General features: G+C 42.6%; 1 protein-coding gene across 5 annotated transcripts in view; it reads left to right on the top strand.

Annotated features, from left to right (window-relative positions):
• Window positions 1-22,244, top strand: part of MAK (male germ cell associated kinase) — a 131,642-nt gene that overhangs the window by 20,394 nt on the left and 89,004 nt on the right. For all 5 annotated transcript variants that reach the window (XM_073631050.1, XM_073631046.1, XM_073631049.1 and 2 more), the window contains exons 2-3: window positions 14,683-14,976; window positions 19,107-19,161. In XM_073631050.1, coding sequence (XP_073487151.1) covers window positions 14,876-14,976; window positions 19,107-19,161 — 156 coding nt within the window. In that variant the 5' untranslated portion in view covers window positions 14,683-14,875. The remainder of the gene's footprint in view (window positions 1-14,682; window positions 14,977-19,106; window positions 19,162-22,244) is intronic.

Raw genomic sequence — 22,244 nt, 5'->3', positions numbered from 1 at the left:
TCATCGATCTCATGCCTTCCTGCCTGGAGGAAAGATGTGGGGTCTTATTGACCCCACATCTCTCCATAAAGAGGACCTGTCACATAGATTCCTATTACAAGGGATGTTTACATTCTTTGTAATAGAAATAAAAGTGATCAAAAAAATAAAAATGTGAAAAAAAACTGTAAAAATAAAAAAAAATCAAGTAAAATAAAAATAATAATAAAAAAAAAAATTTTTTAATCGCCCCTGTCCCCGGTAGCTAGCTCTCAGAAGCGAATGCACACACAAGTCCCGCCCACATATGTAAATGCCGTTCAAACCACACATGTGAGGTATCGCCGTGTGCGGTAGATCGCGTGCAACAATTGTAGCACTAGACCTCCTCTGTAACTCTAAACTAAAATTTTCAAAGCTTCGCCTATGGAGATTTTTAAGTACTGAAGTTTGGCGCCATTCCATGAGTGTGCGCAATTTTGAAGCGTGACATGTTAGGTATTATTTACTCGGTGTAACATCATCTTTCACATTATATAAAAAAATTGGGCTAACTTTACTGTTTTGTTATTTTTTAATTCATGAAACCGTTTTCTGTTTGAAAAATTATTGCGCAAAAACTGTGCGAGATAAAAAGTTGCAATGACCGCCATTTTATTCCCCAGGGTGTCTGCTAAAAAAACATATATAATGTTTGGGGGTTCTGAGTAATTTTCTAGCAAAAAAATGATTTTTACCTGTAGGAGAGAAGTGCCAGAATAATCCCGGTATGGAAGTGGTGTAACCCTGTTCCCACACTATTTGTTTCAACATAGATCTTCCCATAGGAATATACAGTTGTTTGAAAAAGTATTTGCCCCCTTCCTGATTTATTTATTTCTTTGCATATTTCTCACACTTTTAAATGATCTAGATTATCCAACAAATTTTAATATTACACAATGATAACCAGAGTAAATCCAGGATGCAGTTTTGAAATTATTTTTTCATTTATTAAGGGAAAAAAGCTGTTTAAACCTGCCTGGCCCTATTTGAAAAAGGAATTGCCCCCTCCCATGCTGAATCATGAATGAACTGTGATAAACCACATTTTTTTGAAAAGCTGAGTTAAATTTCACTTGCCACACCCAGGCCTGATTACTGCCAGACCTGTTGAATCAAGAAATCACATAAATAGAAGCTGTCTGACAAAGTGAAGCATGCTAACAGATCACAAAAAGCCACACATCATGCCACAATCTAAAAAAAATTCAAAAACAGATTAGAAACAAAGTAATATACATGAATCAGCCTAGAAAGGGTTTCAAAGCCATTTCTAATGCCGCGTACACACGGTCGGACTTTTCGGCTACAAAAGTCCGACAGACTTTCGACAGACTTTCAAATGACTTTTGACGGACTTGCGGCGGACTTTCTAACTAACGGACTTGCCTACATACGATCACACAAAAGTCTGACGGATTCATACGTGATGACGTACACTGGACTAAAATAAAGGAAGTTGATAGCCAGTAGCCAATAGCTGCCCTAGCGTGGGTTTTTGTCCGTTGGTCTAGTATACAGACGAGCGGATTTCTGGGTCCGGTGGAGTTACGACGTAAAGATTTGAAGCATGTTCCAAATCTAAAGTCCGTCAGATTTGCGACTGGAAAAGTCAGCTGAAAGTCCGGGGAAGCCCACACACGATCGGATTGTCCGCCGGATTTGGTCCGTCGGACTTTTGTAGCCGAAAAGTTCGACCGTGTGTACGCCCCATAAGGCTTTGGAACTCCAGTGAACCACGGGAAAGCCATTATCCACAAATGGAGATAACTTGGAACAGTGGTTAACCTTCCCGGGAGTGGCCAGGCTACAAAAATTACTCCAAGAGCATGACGACGACTCATCCAGAAGGTCATAAAAGAACCCAGAACAACATCTAAAGAACTGCAGGCCTCACTTGCCTCTGGTAAGATCAGTGTACATGATTCAACAATAAGAAAGAGACTCTGCAAAAATGGCATCCATGGGAGAGTTCCAAGGCCAAAGCCACTGCTGACCAAAAAGAACACAAAGGCTCATCTCACATTTACCAAAAACATCTTGATTATCCCCAAAACTTTTAGGCAAATATTCTGTGGACTAATGATACAAAAATACAGCATTTCATAACCAGAACATCATACCAACAGTCAGACATGGTGGTGGTAGTGTGATGGTCTGGGGCTGCTTTGCAGCTTCAGGACCTGGACAACTTACCATAATTGATGAAACCATTAATTCTGAGCTCTACCAGAAAATCCTAAAAGAGACTGTCCGGCTATCATTTCGTGACCTCAAGCCCAAGTGCACTTGAGTTATGCAGCAGGACAATGATCCGAAACACAACAGCAAATCCACCTCCAAATGGTTAAAACAAAGCAAAATTTAGGCTTTGGAGTGGCTTAGTCAAAGCCTGGACTTAAATCCAATTGAGATGCTGTATCATGACCTTACATCGGCCGTTCATGCTGGAAAACCCTCCAATGTGGCTGAGTTAAAACAACTCAAAAACTGCAAAGAAGAGTGGGTCAAAATTCCTCCACGGCAATGTGTAAGACTCATTGGGGGTTATTTACTAAAGGTAAATCCACTTTGGAAGTGCAGTCGCTGTAGATCTGAGGGGGACAGGCAAGGAAAATAAAAAAAAGCATTTTTGCTTGCACATGATTGGATGATAAAATCTGCAGAGCTTCCCCACATTTCAGAGCTTCCCCTCAGATCTACAGTGATTGCACTTTCAAGTGCACTTGTAGTGCAAAGTGGATTTGCCTTTAGTAAATAACCCCCATTGCCAGTTATCACAAACGCTTGATTGCAGTTGTTGCCGCCAAGGGTGGCACAACCAGTTATTAGTTTTAGGGGGCAATTAAACTATCATTTAAAAACTGCATTTTGTATTTACTCGGGTTCTCTTTGTGTAATAATAACATTTGTTTGATGATCTGAGTCATTTAAGTGTGACAAATATGCAAAAAAAATGATAAATCAGAAAGGGGCAAATACTTTTTCACACAACTGTATGTGCTTTTTTTATTTTATTTTTTTCCCTGTAAAACCTCTCCTGGGTAGACATCCAAAACTTATGCCCTTCATTCCTGCTAAAGGGGCAGTCCACTGCCAGAGCATAGGAAAGTGCCACCATAAACATGGAAAGGATGAGAAAAGAAAAGTGCTTTTCCTGTCCCCTGCAGTGTGGGCGCAGTCTACTTACGGGGAAAATGTTTAGCTTTCCCAGAGTTGGGGTTTAATTATTGCTAGACCTTATGAAACGGATCAGTAGTCAGGATCTGTATTTAATTTGAGTCTCCTAGTATCACAGTATTCTTGCTTCTTTTTTTTTTCTGTAATTACAGAATTTGCTCATATGTTTATCATGAGAACCAGTAAGTCAGAGGCCAAAGAACAATGTGTGCTACTTGGATTGTTCAGTTGCAGGAACCAAGTGTAAAGTATAATGATAGGGATAATTAAAGATTAGGTGGATACCAAGTTACTTAGGATATCGGCAATGAAAAGATATCATCATATAATGTAACTGTCCATCTGGTGTAAGTGTATTAGCTGGCACACGAGTGAGCACAACTAGGTCACAGCCAGTACTTCAGTTCACAACCCTAGTATGGTTCACATTTTGCAATGCAGAAAGCAGGTTATTGGGAGAAGGGTAGCAGAAACGTAATAATATGTCAATAGAATATTTCAATGATGCTTACTCCAGGTATATTCTGTAATTTTGGTGAAATGATTTTTCTGTATAAACAATTTATTTTTATATTCAAGTGATTGTAAACCCTTACATATACCCAGTGAAGTGATTGGCCTCAGGTGATACACAGAGATGAAACAAATCCTCTTATATAAGTTGTACCTGTCTATCTGCCGTTTTCTCTTCTCTACATCCATTCAAAGTGCTGAATTTATAAGCTTGTCTCTGAGTTAAAAAAAAGGGGGGGGGGCGTAGAGTTAAAATTACACTCTGCAGAGATCAGCCAGGAGATCTCTGAGAGCTGATTGGAGGGAAGAGGACACCCCCCCCCTTCTCACAGCTCACAAAAAACAGAGCTGGGGCTGTCAATCTGCTGGAGCTCCCTTCCCTGTCACCATTTTTCTCTTGGTGTCAGGAAAATTTGTCAGAAGTGATTCGTGCTGATAGCAGAGGAACAAAGCAGCAGACAGAAATTAAACTTAGGGATTGATTTACTAAAACTGAAGAGTGCAAAATCTGGTGCAGCTGTGCATGGTAGCCAATACGATTCTAACTTCAGTTTGTGTATTTAAGCTTTGACAAAAAAACCTGGAAGCTGGTTTATATGTAGAGCTGCCCCAGATTTTGCACTCTCCAGTTTTAGTAAATCAACTCTTTATTGCCCTTAATTGAGACAAGTACACACTATAGCCCAGGGATATGCTTTGTTCATATTTCATGCTTGAAGTTTACAACCACTTTAAATGTAGAAAGCTTAGTTGCTGAATTTTCTGGATCCACATGGAGACAACAGGGCATAGACAAAAAGAAGTATACAGCTCACCCTTTCTTATGCCACCTCTCCTAGTGCCTGGAAAACATCATATATATATATATATATATATATATATTGTGTGTGTGTGTATATATATATATATATATATATATATATATATATATTGTATATGTGTTTAGTGTTACGGAGGAGGTCTGGTGCTAGAATTACTGCTCTCACTCTGGAGTGCACGGCGATATGTAACGTGTATTGCAATTGACGTTTCCATGCGTAGGCGCCCCCGGCACATGCTTTTAAGTTTGTACGTGTGTGTATATATGTAGGTGGGGAGTTTCAAAAAAATATTTTGTGCTTGGGTAAATTTTATGTGCTTGGGTGTAATTGTATTTTTTTGCAAAAAAAAATTTTTTTACTTCCATTTTCTTTTTCATTACATAGGGGACTTTTTGTCCCCTATGTGATGATTTTCAGATGAGGGGTTCTCTTTAATGAGACATGCAGGGTCTAAAACGCCCTGCATGTCTCCTCTGGGCTCCACTGCATTTTTGCAATGCAGATCACACTGCTAAATATTGCTTCCTGATAGAGGTCGACCGATATGGGTTTTTCTCTGGCCGATGCCGATACCGATATTTAGAAATTAGGGCGGCCGATATATGATGCCGATTTTTGTGGCCGATATTTTAGGCCGATTTAAAAAAAAAAAAAACCTCACCCACTCCTCCCTGCTTGCTCCTGTCACTCTACCACACACTTGATGTCCTCAGTACAGATGACACTGGTTGGCTGTGGCAGGTGGCACTAGTTGGCTTAGGCAGGTGGCACTGGCAGGTGGCACTGATTGGCACTGGCAGGTGGCACTGGTTTGGAACAGGCAGGTGGCACTGGTTTGGAACAGGTAAGTGGCACTGGTTGGCACTGGCAGGTGGCGCTGGCACGTGGCACTGATTGGCAGGTAGCACTGACAGATGACACTGGCAAGTGGCACTGGTTGGCACTGATTGACAGTGGCACTGGTTGGCACTGACAGGTGGCACTGGTTGAAGGAGACACTGGTTGGCACTGGCAGGTGGCACTGATTGGCGGTGGCACTGGCAGGCACTAGGTGGCATTGGCAGGTGGCACTGATTGGCAGTGGCACTGGTTGGCACTGGCAAGCATTGGCAGGTGGCACTGGTTTGGAACTGGCAGGTGGCACTATTGGCACTGGCAGGTGGCACTGATTGACTTGGCACTGGCAGGTGGCACTGATTGGAGGTGGCACTGGTTGGCATTGGCAGGTGGCACTGGTTGGTGGTGACACTGGCAGGTGGCATTAGTTGACACTGGCAGGTGGCACTGACAGGTTTCACACTGAGCCGAGTGTAAACTGTGTGTGAAACTAACAGAGAGGAGCTGTCAGAATTGAGCTTAATGTCGGGGTGGGCTGGACCCGGCCGGGGTGGGCGGGACCCAGCAGCTATCAAACAGCAGCCAATGATTGGGCTGCTTAAGAAAAGGGGCAGGGCCACGTACACATAGCGGCCCGCCCAGATCCCATCCTATTGGCTGTGTTTGATAGTTGCTGGGTTAGCTGCTGGGTCCCGCCCACCCCAGCCGGGTCCCGCCCACCCCCGACATCAACCTCAATTCTGACAGATCCCCTCTCTCCTCTGCGTTACCTGTCAGTTTCACACACTGAGCGCGGCGCTTGATGCTTGCCAGAGCCGCTGAGTGTGGCGAGGGGAGGAGGAACGGCGGCCAGTGTTAAATAAATATAAGCCTAATTTAGATAATAATCGGCCCATGCCAATTTATCAAAAATGGGCAAATATCAGCCAATATATCGGCCAGCCGATATATCGGCTGACCTCTACTTCCTGGCTATGCTAGCTGGGGACACTAAGAGGCTGACCTGGAAGTGACATCATAGACGTCGCTTTCCAGGTCACAGCAAGAAGGGGAGGAGAGCAAACATGTGTCCATTCTTCTCCTTCCCCTCCACCGGCTGGCACCTGCCATGTCAGTCCCAGGCCCACATGCTTTCACTTGACAGGCAGGAGTTTGCCTGTCAGTTTTACACATAATCCCGGTTGCTGCAGCCACCGGATTGTGTGTGAACCCCCCCGCTGTCAGGTCTGTACTAGGTACAGACCTGGCAGTGAAAGGGTTAAAAAGTGTCTACTAATTCTGAGTTGAGATACATCCAAGCTAATTCAGTCATAAAACAGACAATACTAACAGGTATCAGCTGAAACCACCATCCCAAAAGAAAAAGTGCAAAAAAAAACTAAATGGATACCCAAGCTCATATATAACAGTAAAACAAGAGAGATAAACATCAGTAGGTACAAGATGAAAAATATATTTCTCACTTTAAGAATAGATTTATTTACTACCTGAAGTTTGAACCCAGTGAAGATCTGGTTTGTAGTATAAAGATCCACAGGGCTTCTCCCTGTAGTCATTTTCTACAGAAATTCCATCTTTTAGAACTAGGTAGCACACTTTCTAAGACTTGAAAAGAAAAAAGTCTCCTCCATGTACATCGTAAAATGGTGAGATGCTATTGAAATTCTGGAGGAAGATGTGGCTTGTCTTCCACAGTAGTGTGGAAGTTCTAATGCGGAGGTATCTCATAGTACATCGAATATACTGTGCATTACGTTGAGAACAAGCTATAAGATAGATTACATTTTTGGTTCCACGGTTGATGAATTGATTACTAACGTCCCTCCTGAGACGCAAGATTTCCCTCTCTAGTTTTTAAATGCAATACCTGCATGTAGCAATTTCACATCTATAATAGCCCCCTGATGATAACCAAGTTTTCTTATATTTTTTGACATAAGGGTCCACAAATAGGGTGGGGGTAAAACAGAACCCAAAGTCAAAGCTTTCTGTCTAACAAATCTAAGCACCTAAGCACCGAATCTGTATATAGAATTAGAAGGTTATTCTGGATAATGTTAATTATGCTGTATTATTTTCAATATGTAGTAACAAAAGTTGGTATACCTTTTTAAAGGTCCAATGTTTTTGATACGTACTGCTCTTGATCTTAGAAGTGCCCATTTTTTACCTTGTTCAATAAGGCCTTTAGGGTATCCTCTGGCATGAATTCACATCAACTTCTTTTTCAAGTGCTTCAACAGGGGAGCAATTTTGAGGGACCCTAACATATTCATCCATAGGAATAGACTTAATTGTGTGATTACGGCAACAACTGCTTGCTGTCAAGATACCCAAGTTGCTTGAGGTCTGCTTACGGGAAAGTACAAGTATGGATAATTACAGTAGTTAAATCAGCTGACAGGGTAAGACTTAAATAGGTAATGATAATTTTTATCCCAAAAACAAGTAAAAAATGAATTTAGATTATCATTTATTTACGATAAAAAGGGCTGTAAACCTTCCACCAGAAACCACCACACCATCAACAGGTCTTCTACAGAGTGACTGTAACACAAAATAAACTCAGCAATGAGGTTACTGCCTGCAAAAAGGTGACCTTCTTCCCACCAGCCCATCAAGAAGTTGGTGAGAAAGGGTGGGAATTTAGCTCCCATTTACCCTCCACATCTATGCAAGTAAAAGGTTTGACAACATTTTTTTTTTTTTTTTTCGACAAGCAAAAATTCAAGATTCAAACTGTACCCACTTTATTTTTACAGGTATAGGGTTGGTGGCGCTGCCTGTCACTCGAAGAGTGATCCTTCACAGTGAATCATTCTTTCCGGGTGAGTGTGCAAGCAGGGAAGCCATTGATTCATTGTGGAGGATCACTCTTCGAGTGATGTGCAGCGCCACCAACCCTATACCTGTAAAAATTTTCAAGGGGGTTCCAGTTGGGACCACCTCAAGGGAGGCAGCAGCTCAACCCACACCTAAGCTTGGAATATAACCAGATTTACTGTACCCACTTTATTGCTTTATATTTTACTGTAAACCTTGGAGAACAAAGTTATGCAGTATAGAATTTTAACATCTAGAGTCACCAATGGGATATTTTTATCCCTCTGATAAGAGATCTAAAATTAACTTAGTATCTTTGATAAAACTGAACTAAACTAACGGTTGAGGGTGAGTCTAACCCACTGGCCCAACAGCAAGCTAATGCATGGAACAATAGGGCGACCTAGATAGATGCCTTGTTTGAGGATTTTTGGAAAATTATATAAGACTGGGAGAGTGGGGTAGGACAACATTAAGAACTCCAATGTTTTCTGAGTTTGAACTTCCAAATGGCAGCCAAACTCAAGTAGTGCTCTGAGCTTTTTCTTGAATACAGGTGTAGGATATAAGTCCAGAATGTGATTACTTAAGTGTCACTAGCTTCTGCTTTGTAAAAGTATTTATTACTGCGACTGACCATCTCTTATCAGCACTTTATCAGCACTCCTTATTGTAATTCCACTTTTATTCTTCAAAGAGGTAATGGCTAATAAATAAAATTATGGCCCCCTGGTGTGGGGTTATTTTTCAATTGTAGCAATTCCTGTTCTACGGTCTCTTGAAAACAATGAACAGCTTCGCTCTGTGACTTGAGAAGATAGAAATATTTGTCTCTTCTATTGGAAATATGTATAGATGGTGAACTAGAGTCTGCAGAAGAGTTCCCTAAAACTGTAAATATTACCACATGCCATAGACCAGGGGTCTCCAAACTCTCTAGGCAAAGGGCCAGTTTATTGTCCTTCAGACTTTAGGGGAGCCGGACTGTGTCCAGCAGGAGTGAAAATTTTCCTAGCATAGGTCGGGGTAAACTTCACCACATTTGGTATAAGAGGGAGGAATAGTACCCCATCACTGGTATCATTGAGAAGAATAGTGCTCCATCATTGGTATCATTGGGAGGAATAGTGCCCCATTGTTGGTGTCAGTGGGAGGAATAGTGTCTTATATCAGTGGAAGGAAAAATGCCCCAAGGGCCGGATAACGGCAAGTAAAGGGCCTCACTCAGCACCCGGGCCACAGTTTAAAGACCACTGCCATAGACCATCATCACATTGCAGAGAGAAATCAATATCTAGTGTTTATCCTGAGAGGAATGCTGCCTCTGTATATTTTTATTAAATCTATTTACATCCCGAACTGCATCAAAAACATTCAAATGACACATTGGGGAGACATACCTTTTAGAGAGAACAGCTATCATTATCACTATCATTTAAATCTATGTAAGAAATATATTTATAACAGTTTTTATTTCTTGTTATTCTGCTCTGTGGATAACGTTGGCTTTTTTCTGTTTTTAGCCCGCTCTCCATCTACGCCCTTTTTCTGTTTACACTTGTTTTTCCCTTCGTCTTCGAAAATTCGTAGTTTAAGGATCTGTTCGTGTTTTTTGGAACAGAATCTTGAAAAATCGATTCTTTTGAAAGAACAGAATTAGCCAAGCTCCTTACAGAACTTACAGGTTCAGATGAATCTGAGATATCTGACTGAGGTGTAGTAAGTAGCATGAGAGCCAAAACTGACACATTTTTTTCCCCTTTAGAATGGGGTTTGGGGACTTGTGATGTTGCAAACCCCAGCATCCCTATTTATAGACTATGTTGTCCTTGTAGTCATGAAAATCCCTTAAGCTGGCCATAGATGGACAGAATTTCAAATGAAAGTTCTTAAGAAAATCTTAGGGAAATTTGTACGAAAATTTCTCAGAATGTTCTCAGGACATTTGTTTGTCATTCGAAAAATGTTCTTTGCCTTTATAATTTGATTTTGAAATTCAAAACTCACATTCACTGTTAGAAATTCGTTCATTCGAGAAAAAATCTTCTTGTCACTGCAGTCGAAAATAAACATCAATTTGACCCACTAACGGATAGAAAAGCAAATGAACTTTCTTAGAATCTTCCTCTCCCATCTATGGCTAGCTTAAGATGCTATTGCACCAAAAATGCAATCTGTGAAAAAAAGTCCCTGACTCTTTTTTTCAAAAAATGTAGCAGCTGAAATGCATAGATGTGAATGTATCCCAAAAGAAACCATATTAAATGGACTGTAGTGCGTTTCTGCAAAAAGCACTAAAAAACGCATAGTTGTGAACCAAGAGTCAAAGTGCGTTGGGGAATCCTCCCCTCTGTGTCTTTGTACTCTGACAGTGGAGAGTGTTCCCCACCTTCAGAATACACTAATCAGTGCTGCTGGCTATAGCCTGCAATGCTGATTGAGCAGATCTTTTCCAACAGGCTGGTTGAAGAGAAAATGATTGGTAGATTGACTTCTGTTCAACCACAGTGCCCATACATGGATCGAAAATTCAGCCGGTGCCTGTTGGACTGGCTGAATTTCAATCCATGTATGGCCATCTTTAGGAAAATGTGATTAGTGTGTGTCCAGCTCTAGTAAACCAAATTTTAAATACAGCTTCTCTTCCATTGTGGCTCTCTCTGTACCTTGGTTGATAAATCTCTTCCATTGGTTGTGTAAATAAACATAAACACTTCATCACTCCGTTGGTGACAGACTTCTTTTTAAACAATGGCTGGAATGTGTTTTTGGTTTGGTGTGATTTGTTTTTCAGGGTAGCTTGGCAATTGTCATCTGAGCGCCTGTGTTGTTTATTTGTATTGCTAAACTGTACTTGCTAATGGCAGAGCTATTTGAACCAGTGGTTCCTAAAAGTGGTCTGTAGCTCTCCGAATACACAGATCAAATAATTATAAGGGAGACGCATTACCTGCCTGTATTTCTTTCCATCCATTTCTGAGATTTACACAGCTCTGTCACACAGCACAACACTATCTGCCAGTGCAGAAGTCCTGATTTTAAAGTCAAAGTGGAACTCCACAGAAATGATATCCTTGCATTGGAGCTCCCCCTTTCATATACTGCAAGGGTTAAAGTAGAAGTCCAACCTAACACTAAAATCCCTGCATCTACAGATATCCACGATCTAACACTAACCTATCTAACCCTGTAATGAAGAAATCAGTATACAGTAATACCTTGGATTGCCAGTAACATTGTTAACGAGCTTTTCGCAATACGAACTGCGGAACAAATTATCTGAGTTTTCATTGACTTCTATGGGGAAATTCGCTTTGATATGAGTGCTTTGGATTACAAGCAACAAATTATGCTCGTAATCCAAGGTTCCACTGTACATACCTTTTTTGAAGCTGATCTGACTCGATCCCATGCTGAGCTGTCAGTTGCAGCTTCGCTGTGGAGGCGGGTGCAGAGGACACAGCCGACAACGGAAGCCCCATAGTAAGTCTATGGGTGACGTCACTACCCATTCATTTCACAGCCGTTATCAGCTGTGTCCTCTGCAGAGCTTCTGCCACTGGAGATCGGGTCAGATCGGCTTCAAAAAGGTATGTATACTGATTTCTTCTTTACAGCGCTAGACAGGTTAGTGTTATATTGTAGATGTCTGTAGATGCAGGGATTTTAGTGTTAGGGTGAACTTACACTTTAAATGCTTGTTTATGCTTAGGGTACCTGTAAAAAGCACTTCCATTTACCTTATACCTTGCTCCCACAGTCTCCTCCTGTCATCCCGCCATCCCCCCCCCCCCTTGAAGCCTGTTCTCTTCTGCACTCTGGCAAGCAGTTGCAGCTCTGACATCATTGTAAGTGAGAATGTCAATTTTTCATCCCAAACCCAGAGCATGGGAGGAAAGAGGAGAGCGCAGTCCACCAGGGGAGCAAGGGAATAAAATCTTTCATCCAACTGTATTTTTACATTTGTCAAACTTGGATGTGCGGGTGAATCCAAACAGCCGATGTGTCTCTGATTAGCACAGGTTGGCTGCACACAGTTCCACCCTGCTTGGGAAACATAAAGCTAATGACTCTTGCACGGGCCTTTGTACCTGTAGCACTGAAAAAAAGCACTTATGGGTTTAAAACAATACTTGCACCTAAAAAAAAAAAAAGGTGTGCTGTTTACATTTGCCAGCCCCCACTGCTGGAAAAAGGATAAAAAAAGGATAAAAAAAAACCCTTCTGGCAGTACTGAGCTTCAGTGGCTTCTTGCAAGAATTGGAGAACTTTACATTACACAAAATCTTGCAGGAGAATGATGACGCAACTCCCTGCACCACACAAGACATGAAATATGAACAAGCATATCCCTCTATAGCAGTGGTTCTCAACCTGGGGTCGGGACCCCCTTAGGGGTCAAATGACGATTTGCCAGGGGTCACCGAATCATGGGCTGTTCCTCAAGCCCGCACCACTCTCCCAACCTTTTTGTGACCTCCCAGCTGGGCTGTTCCTGGAGCCCGTGGCCGCCCAGCGGGGCTGTTCCTGGAGCCCATGGCCACCCAGCTGGGCTGTTCCTGGAGCCCGCGTCCGCCCACTCAGCCTCTTCGCAGCCGCCCATTCAGTTCACGGCATAGCTGGGGGGCAGAGACTAGAGGTCAACTGACTGGTAAGGAATGTAAAGTAGGAGGGGCTGGAGGAGACCCTATCGCCTGATTTCGGCATAGGTGTCACTGCTGCGAGACACCACAGAGCTGGAGACACAGTGAAGCTGGAGTCACAATGAGTACCACTACCTGTGATTAGAGTTGCCATTAAAAGTCCCCACTACAGTTCTCAGTTCAGCAGATGACCTTGATCAAGAGCACCTATGTTGGCTGATCAGAACTCCCCCCAGCGCTGCCACTGATCCCACCTCCCACCAGCACTGCCACTCATCCCAACTCCCCGCCACTCATCCCATTCCCCCACCCCCCATCAAGGAGTAAGAGAAGGAATAAAAATAGAGAATACATGGAAGGGAGAGGAAGAGATTGGGAGGAACAAAGAAAAAGGGAGAGAAAGAATAAGAGAGAACAAGAAAGACAGTTAGAGAGAGGGATGGGGGCAAGAAATTAGGCTAGAGAGAAATAAAAGGGAAAGAAAGGAGAACAAAGAGAGAGTGGTACATCCTGAAATGTACCATAAGGGGTTTTATTATTATTATTATTATACAGGATTTATATAGCGCCAACAGTTTACGCAGCGCTTTACAACATTAGGGAGGACAGTACAATGACAATACAATTCAATACAGGAGGAATCAGAGGGCCCTGCTCGTTAGAGCTTACAATCTAGGAGGGAGGTTCAAGTTATACAAAAGGGTAATAGCTGTGGGGGATGAGCTAATGGAGAAAATAGTGCAGTTGTTAAATGGAGGCAGGATAGGCTTCTCTGAAGAGGAAAGTTTTTAGGGATTGCCTAAATGTGGATAAATTTGGAGACAGTCTGACAGATTGGGGTAGGGAATTCCAGAGGATGGGCGAGGCTCGGGAGAAGTCCTGGAGGCGGATATGGGAGGAGGTGATGAGGGAGCTAGAGAGCAGGAGGTCCTGGGAGGAACGGAGAGGGCGATTAGGTTGGTATTTTGAGACTAGGCTAGTGATGTAGCTGGGGGCAGAGTTGTGGATGGCTTTGTAACTTATTGTTAGTATTTTGAATTTAATTAGTTGGGCGAGTGGCAGCCAATGGAGGGATTGGCAGAGGCGGGTAGCAGACACTGAGCGGTTTGTAAGGTGGATGAGTCTGGCAGCAGCATTCATGATGGACTGAAGGGAGGATAGTCTATTTAAAGGTAAGCAAATGAGGAGGGAGTTGCAGTAGTCGAGGCGAGAGATAACCTGGGAGTGAATCAGGAGCTTTGTGGTTTCGTTGGTTAGAAAGGGACGTAGTTTAGAGATGTTGCGGAGGTTGAGGCGGCAAGCTTTGGAAAGTGATTGGATGTGGGGCCAAAAGGAGAGTTCAGAATCCAGGATAACACCTAGCACCCTGACATGTGGGGACGGGTGGATGGTTGTGCCATTGCTCTTGACAGACAAGTCAGGGGAAGAGGCACGTGAGGGAGGAAATATTATAAGTTCGGTTTTGGACAAGTTGAGTATGAGTATGAATTACTATATGAGTGGAAGGGACTCAGGGAGCGCTAAATGTCTGTGGGTTAGAGGCGCAAATTACTTGTCTTGCTTTGGGTGCTGACAACCCACGCTATGAAAATTTTACTGTTAGGGGTCCCCACAACTTGGGAAATTTTATCAAGGGGTCATGGCACTAGAAGGGTTGAGAACCACTGGTCTAGGACATATCCAATCCAGCCATCTATTCTTCCATGTAGTAGAGGATTTCCACCATGGCCAAGAAGGCCTACAGACATACAAATAAAAATGGCAAAATTAGGTGAAAATTCTTTGATATTTGTAGGAAACCAAACAAAAAGGATACATGCTGACTTTTTTTTTTCTTTTTTCAGATATCATTTGGAATGGCAGAATCACTAGACCTTTACCTTTTTTCTATCTTCATCTTGTCATTTTAACTCTTCACCGGTAACAGTGACACAAAATGCTCTTATGAACAAACTCCGAATAAACTATCAGACTGTTATTGGTGGCTCTTTTACAACCACAAATCTTTAGCATCCAAGAATTTAAAATAGATTCAAAATGAATCGATACACAACAATGAAACAGCTCGGAGATGGCACGTATGGAAATGTGCTGATGGGGAAAAGCAATGAGTCTGGAGAACTAGTAGCTATCAAAAAGTAAGTAGACTTTGGAGAAGGAACGGTGATGTTGTCAGTATTGTGTTGGTTTTCATTATACATGAGCAATGCTAGCCTTTATTTGTAGTCAGAGTCTGGATACTGGAGGAGACGTATACCCCAACTATGGCGACCTGAGGTGTGCCATGGTCGCATGTGAGAGTATGCTTAAAAGAGGGCATACCCTTAGTATGAAATATGAAGAAAAAAGTGGGTATGGTTGGGAGGGAACCCGGAAACGCTAGCCTACGAGTGTGTAGGGAAGAAGGGGGGATTATAAGCCCCAGACTCCTACAAATACAGGCTAGCCAATGACCAGCCTCCTAACTTGTTGTCAGAGTCTGGATACTGGAGTAGACATATACCCCAACTATGGCGACCTGAGGTGTGCCATGGTTGCATGTGAGAGTATGCTTAAAAGAGGGCAAAAGAGACACAAACTAGGTAAGTAATGTGACGTTTAATGGAAAACATAACAAACAACTAATCAAGCAAAATTGCAAAAGCTTGTTTGACTTCCACATGAGGATCAGTAATGTATCGACTGCAACAGGATGATTGCCAGCGTCCCATGTATTTGATGACATGGGATGGGACCTCCTGCTTGGATGCTGCGGACGCCACCCCAGTCCTAAAGGAATGACCCAAAAATTGTTTTGGGTTCAACCCCAAGTTAGCAATCAGAATTCTGACACGTGAGATGAACTGTCTGGAAGCAAGAGGCTGCGTGGGGAAGAGATATAATGGGCTATCCAGAGGGGCTGCTGCGAACATGGAGGAGAGCTGATCCAAGACCTCAACTGGACACCAGAAAGCGCTGGTTTTGTAATAATTGATCACGAAACCCTGACCTATATGCCCGTTATTGTTATTGGGGAGTTGAAGTGAAAAATGTTCAGGTGACCTGGTAAGACTACCTTTGAGAAGTACAGGTGCGTTAAGACCAGCTTGGGACACCTCCTCAGGTCTGAGTAACTTAGGAAAACAGCTGCCTTGAGGACCAAGCTGGGACCTAACCCAAAGGGTGAAAGGGACAACAAATCTGCTAGTCCACGGAACATCAAACCGGAGATAGGCATGCAAAAATGGACAGTCTGTCAGGATTGTGAAGTGAGAAGAAGTGCTGAATACCTGAAAGGTATAGCTTGATCGTGTTGAATAAAAGTGACAACTTGCCATGACAATAGGCCACGAAAGCCATCATGTACTTGACATCCCCCACCCAGTTCAGGGATAGAGGGACGTGAAGCTACAGAAACACCTCCACGCTGTCTTGTATGCCCTGAGGGTGTTCCTTGACAGTGACGCATTCACCAGATTGTAAGCCTGCGCCCTGAATACATGTAATCCAACGTCAGGAGGGAGAAAAGGTAGAACCGCCTTGCCCACCATATCTGCTTCTGGATGCTGTTGGAAGAAACGCCGGAAATCAAAACGAGATAAGGCATTAGCAGCCTGGAAATGTAAATTGTACATGAGGCCCAACCATGTCAACCTGCGCATGAAGGACATTATCTGGAGAGACCCCGATCTACCTTTATTGATAATCTCAGCAGTGGCCGAGTTATCAGTAAAGAAAACCACTGTGTGCCCAGACCAAGAGGGTCCCCAAGTGACAGCAGCAGCCACTATTGGATAGATTTCAAATAATGCGGCAGTCTGAGCAAACCTGGAAATGTCAGAAACCTCGGGGGGGCCATGGGCCGGCCAACCACTGACACCCAAAAATAGCTGAAAAACCCACTGAGGCGGCGGCAGCGTCCGAAAAAAATTCTGGGAGACATGGTTGAAGGCAAATGGATAAACATGGAGATTCTGTTCCAATTACGTAAGAACTGATCCAACATGAGCAGATCCGCCCGAGCATCGGCCTGTAATTTCACTGCCGAATCGCCATGTCCTGGTAGAGAGGAAGAAGAGTCAAAAGCCTGGAAACAAATGACCTGCCCTGAGGAATAATACTCATGGCAAAATTCAGCATGCCTAACAGTGACTGCAAATCCTTCTTAGAGCACACCAGGGAACTGACCAGATTGTGTATGATACCTCGAATCCTATCCAGCTTTTCCTGAGGCAAACTGTCGAACATGCGGTGTGTGTCTAAGGTGATACCTAAAAAGGTAATCACAGTGGAAGGCCCGTCTACCTTGTGGGCAGCTAAGGGGACGTTCAGATCCATGTGAAAAAGTGCAAATATAATACCGCGCTACGCCCTAAAATAAAGCAGCTAACACAGCAAACAGACAATTGCAATAATGGTAATAGAGGTAAAAGTGCAGCGCTAAAACTTCAAGTGAACAAAGATCATTGGATGGGTCTCACAATGTGGAACTCTGATTGATTGAATAAATTCACAGTGATTTTGTATGAAAAAAATCAAAAGGAAAATTAAACATTAAATAAACATAAAGTCCATAAGTGAAATTAAAAACGTGGTGAAACCAAATGGCCCTTATGGGGACATGCGCCAATTGTTCATAACATCAATAAGACATCAAAATGGTGAATAGATGATGAGACAATATGTGAAGGTGAGTAATCCGCCACCGATAGGATGAAGGCTTACCAGATGGTTTGAACTCAAAAGGACGTACGTCCTATGAGTCAAACAAGCTTGTATTGGCGAACGCCAAAGTTGGATACATCAGATCTGGAGACCTTTGACAAGTAAGACAAATCCTCAAGCAATATTAGGGTAGTGGTCTCCATGGAAGGTATTTTCATACAGGCAAATGGATAGATTCTCCCATATGTTCACATTCTCCCATATGTTCACATGTATAATCGAAGAGAGGAGAACAAAAAGGGCCACATAGCGTGATTCTGCCCACTGTGCAGGCTGAGAAGTTTCTGAATCTTCTCAGCCTGCACAGCGGACAGAATCATGGATAAACAGACAGAATAAATGATTAAAATGACAGCAGGATTGAAGCCTAGTACACACAGGTAGTTTTTATTCGTTCACCCAGCAGCCTGAACAAAAAAAACAGAGGTAGACATGTGCGATTCATTTTGGTCCAAATATAAATAAACACATTTTGGTTATTCAGAGATTCGGGTGTATCCAAATCTCCGAATGAAGTGGTAAAATTTTGTTTAACTCATTTCATTTTGTTTTGTATGTTAGTTCTCTAACGATCTCCTAATTTTAGGAACGATTTCGGATTAGTCGAGAAATTATCGATTTGAATTCTGTGTGAAGAATAGCTGGTTGTTGAGGAGTGGGCCAGGAAGCCGGCCGCGGCGTCCTAAACAACCGATGACTCATTAGCTGTCAGCAAGTTTCCCTACTGACAGTTGAATTTATAAAAAAGAATTGAAAAATAAATGAAAAAAAACGGTGTGGGGTCCCCCCCAATGCATACCAGGCCCTTTGGGTCTGGTATGGATTTTAAGGGGAACCCCACGCTAAAATTAAAAAAAAAAAAAACGGTGTGGGGTTCCCCTGCTAATCTATACCAAACCCTTACTCAAGCATGCAGCCTGTCAGACCAGGAGGGGGGGGGGGACAGGCAAGCGCCCGTCCTTAAACCATACCAGGCCACATGCCCTTAACCGGGGGGTGGGGGGGGTGCTTGGGGCAGGGGGGCCTCTGCACTCCCCCACCCCAAAAGCACCTTGTTCCTATGTTGATGGGGACAAAGGCATCTTCCCCCACACCCCTGGCTCGGTGGTTGTGGGGGTCTGTGGACAGGGGGCTTATCAGAATCAGAGTGGGGATTGATTAGAATACCTGTCAGTTTTCATTGCTGTCTGTGCCCCCACCCTCTCTATTTGTCCTGTTTACTATTATCATTGAAAGTAAGAGAAAATCCCAAATTTTGGGTTGTCCCCAGAAACGTAATAGAGAGGAAATCTTTCAATGGGGACACTAGTTCTGGTGACCTGGAGGCCCCCAAGGGATTCCCTTAATTTACAGGGATTTTCTCTCACTTCCTGTTTGGCTATGGGACAGGAAGTGAAGGGAAATCTCCGCAATGAGGCAGAGATGGCTAAAAAAAATCTGACAGGGGTTATATCCCTCCCTTACTCTATCCAAAATGGGGAAAAAAGTTTTAAATATAGTTCTACTTTCAGAAATGCACTTCTGTTTAAAAAAAAAATTATTATATCGATTTTTTTTTTTACAGGATGAAAAGGAAGTTCTATTCTTGGGACGAATGTATGAATTTAAAAGAAGTGAAGGTAATATTTTATAAGGAACTGTATTTTAGTTGGGGATACTTCTAGTTTGTGTTCAACTAGTACATCTAGTATTGATTACATAGTGATATGCGGCATGGTGAAGCAATGTGTTTTACTGCATTTCTTTGTTTATTTCCTCAAACATAGATGTAGGGCTATGTTGGGAAACTATGCTTGTCTGTGAGGATCTAATATATTGTGAGCATGACGTTTATATTCAAGTAGTGTCCACAGTAAAGTATAGAGAGTTCCTCTCCTCCAACCACCACCATGTGAACAACAGCACAAATTGACTGGAACAGATAAATTAAGTGGATCCTATCATGTTTACTTTAAAGTGGTTGTATACCCTAATTTGTAATTTTTACCTACAGGTTAGCCTATAATATGGCTTATCTGTAGGTAAAATTAATATCTCCTAAACCTGTAAGGTTTAGGAGATATTAATTTTACCTACAGGTAAGCCTTATTATAGGCTACGAACAGGGTAAAACCTTCTGGAAATCAAGTGGTGAAATCCGTAAAATCTGGTTTACTTGTATTAGGTGCAACGTCAGTTCTTTGCTTATTTTCAAGTCTCATTTTTAATCAACCAATAATAAAACTTTCCACCAATAAACTCATATACAAAAATGTGCTCACATGTGTAACAGAATAAGAATGATCAATACATAACACAATATATGTGCAAGCTATAAACATCAAGAAAGGGGTTTATATAATGCATGTTCATAAAAAAAGTGTTCAAAAATGATGTGCAAAACCCCCAATGTATCCAGTGAAAATACTAAATACAGTTCCAATAAAAAATTCAAATAAAAAATACCAATGTGTAAAACTTTCAAGAGTCTTCACCAGCAGATGGAAAATACCGTATTTATCGGCGTATAACACGCACTTTTTTCCCCTTAAAATCAGGGGAAAATCGCGGGTGCGTGTTATACGCCAATCCCCTGCGATCCTGAGCTGCCAGATCTAAAAAATCACCGACCGCGATTTGAAAATGGCGCCGCCGGCACCGAAATACACAGAGCCGGTCCTCGGCTCTTCTCGGCCACTTTCGGCTTTACTCGAGCGCCGCCCGAACCTAGCCGAGTGTACTCGGCTAGGTTCGGATAGCTCCGCTCACAGTCACGCCCATCCCTGGCGGGACTACGAGTGGAGCCGAAAGTGAACGAGAGCTGCCGAGAAGAGCCGAGGACCGGCTCTGTGTATTTCGGCGCCGGCGGCGCCATTTTCAAATCGCGGTCGGCGATTTTGAAGCACAGTATGGCAGGGGATAACAGGATGCAAGGCTGCACTGGGGAAGGCTGCACTGACAAGGCTGCACTGGGGAAGGCTGCACTGACAAGGCTGCACTGACATGGCTGCACTGGGGAAAGGCTGCACTGAGAAGGCTGCAATGATGGCCATTTAAATGTAAGTTTTTTTCCCTTCAACTTCCCTCCTAAAAGTTTTTTTTCCTTAAAATTCCCTCCTAAACTTGGGGTGCGTGTTATACGCCGATAAATACGGTAAATAATGTGTTGACCGTGGTTCAAATGATATCCCTTCATTGTGCTCCCATTGCTCTTACCTTGAGGGCATGGATCAAATGCCTTGTAACATTCCTAGGACAATCACCTCGGTGTTGGAGCCCACACTCAATCTGGATAGGGGGTGGATTCTTGATGCAATAGGTGAATATCTCCTCCATCCCGGTATCCGGATCCACATGTAAAGGAATAGCTTTCAATAGTGTATTACCACAAAAGACCAATTTAATAAAGATAAAATTATGCTTACATCAAACAAATGAAGGAAAAGCCAAACAAAGACCAGAAACAGCGTGTTTTCTCCACCTCATACGTCACTTCCGGTCTGCGGTGACCACTTCTGGTTCGCGGTAAACTCCTGGTTCGCGGTGAACGGCTTTCGGTTACGCCTTGCGTCTTACGTGTTACGTCACACCCTCGTGACTTCCTCAGAGAGGAAGTCACTCTCTGAGGAAGTCACGAGGGTGTGACGTAACGCGTAAGACGCAAGGCGTAACCGGAAGCCGTTCACCGTGAACCGGGGGTTTACTGCGAACCAGAAGTGGTCACCGTGGACCGGAAGTGACGTATGAGGTGGCGAAAACACGCTGTTTCTGGTCTTTGTTTGGCTTATCCTTCATTTGTTTGATGTAAGCATAATTTTATCTTTATGAAATTGGTCTTTTGTGGTAATACACTATTGGAGGCTATTCCTTTACATGTAGATCCGGATACCAGGCTGGAGGAGATATTCACCTATTGCATCAAGAATCCACACCCTATCCAGATTGAGTATGGGCTCCAACACCGAGGTGATTGTCCTAGGAATGGTTCAAGGCATTCGATCCATGCCCTCAAGGTAAGAGCAATGGGAGCACAATGAAGGGATATCATTTGAACCACGGTCAACACATTATTTATTTTCCATCTGCTGGTGAAGACTCTTGAAAGTTTTACACATTGGAATTTTTTATTTGAATTTTTTATTGGAACTGTATTTAGTATTTTCACTGGATACATTGGGGGTTTTGCACATCATTTTTGAACACTTTTTTATGAACATTCATTATATAGACCCCTTTCTTGATGTTTATAGCTTGCATGTACTGTTATGTATTGATCATTCTTATTCTGTTACACATGTGAGCACATTTTTTGTATATGAGTTTATTGGTGGAAAGTTTAATTATTGGTTGGTGACTGTGCCGCACACACGATTATTTTTAGCACCTTTCTCAACCATTCACTGCTAACTGAGATTTATGCGCAAGATCACATCTAATTTAATGATATACTTTCTACTGTATTTAAGTGACTAGTGATCACTATATTGATTTTGCAGAATCTCCACGTTCTTTGTATATATATTTTTATTTTGTATTCATTTCAGATTTATAGTAGCACAGAGGTCCCGTATCTTTATTTATAGCATTCATTTTTAATGTAATGTTAAGTCCCTGGAGCAGACTTTTTGCCTAATGACTTGTCACATAAATGCACACACCAATCAGAATGGATACAAACTTGCAACAAGCTATTTCAAACTGTTTATTTATATTAGAGAGCAAT

This window comes from Aquarana catesbeiana, linkage group LG05 (genome assembly GCF_042186555.1).
Source record: "Aquarana catesbeiana isolate 2022-GZ linkage group LG05, ASM4218655v1, whole genome shotgun sequence".
Classification (NCBI taxonomy): Eukaryota; Metazoa; Chordata; class Amphibia; order Anura; family Ranidae; genus Aquarana; species Aquarana catesbeiana.
The sequence above is the reverse complement of the archived record's forward strand: the minus strand, read 5'-3'. Positions and strand labels throughout refer to the sequence as shown.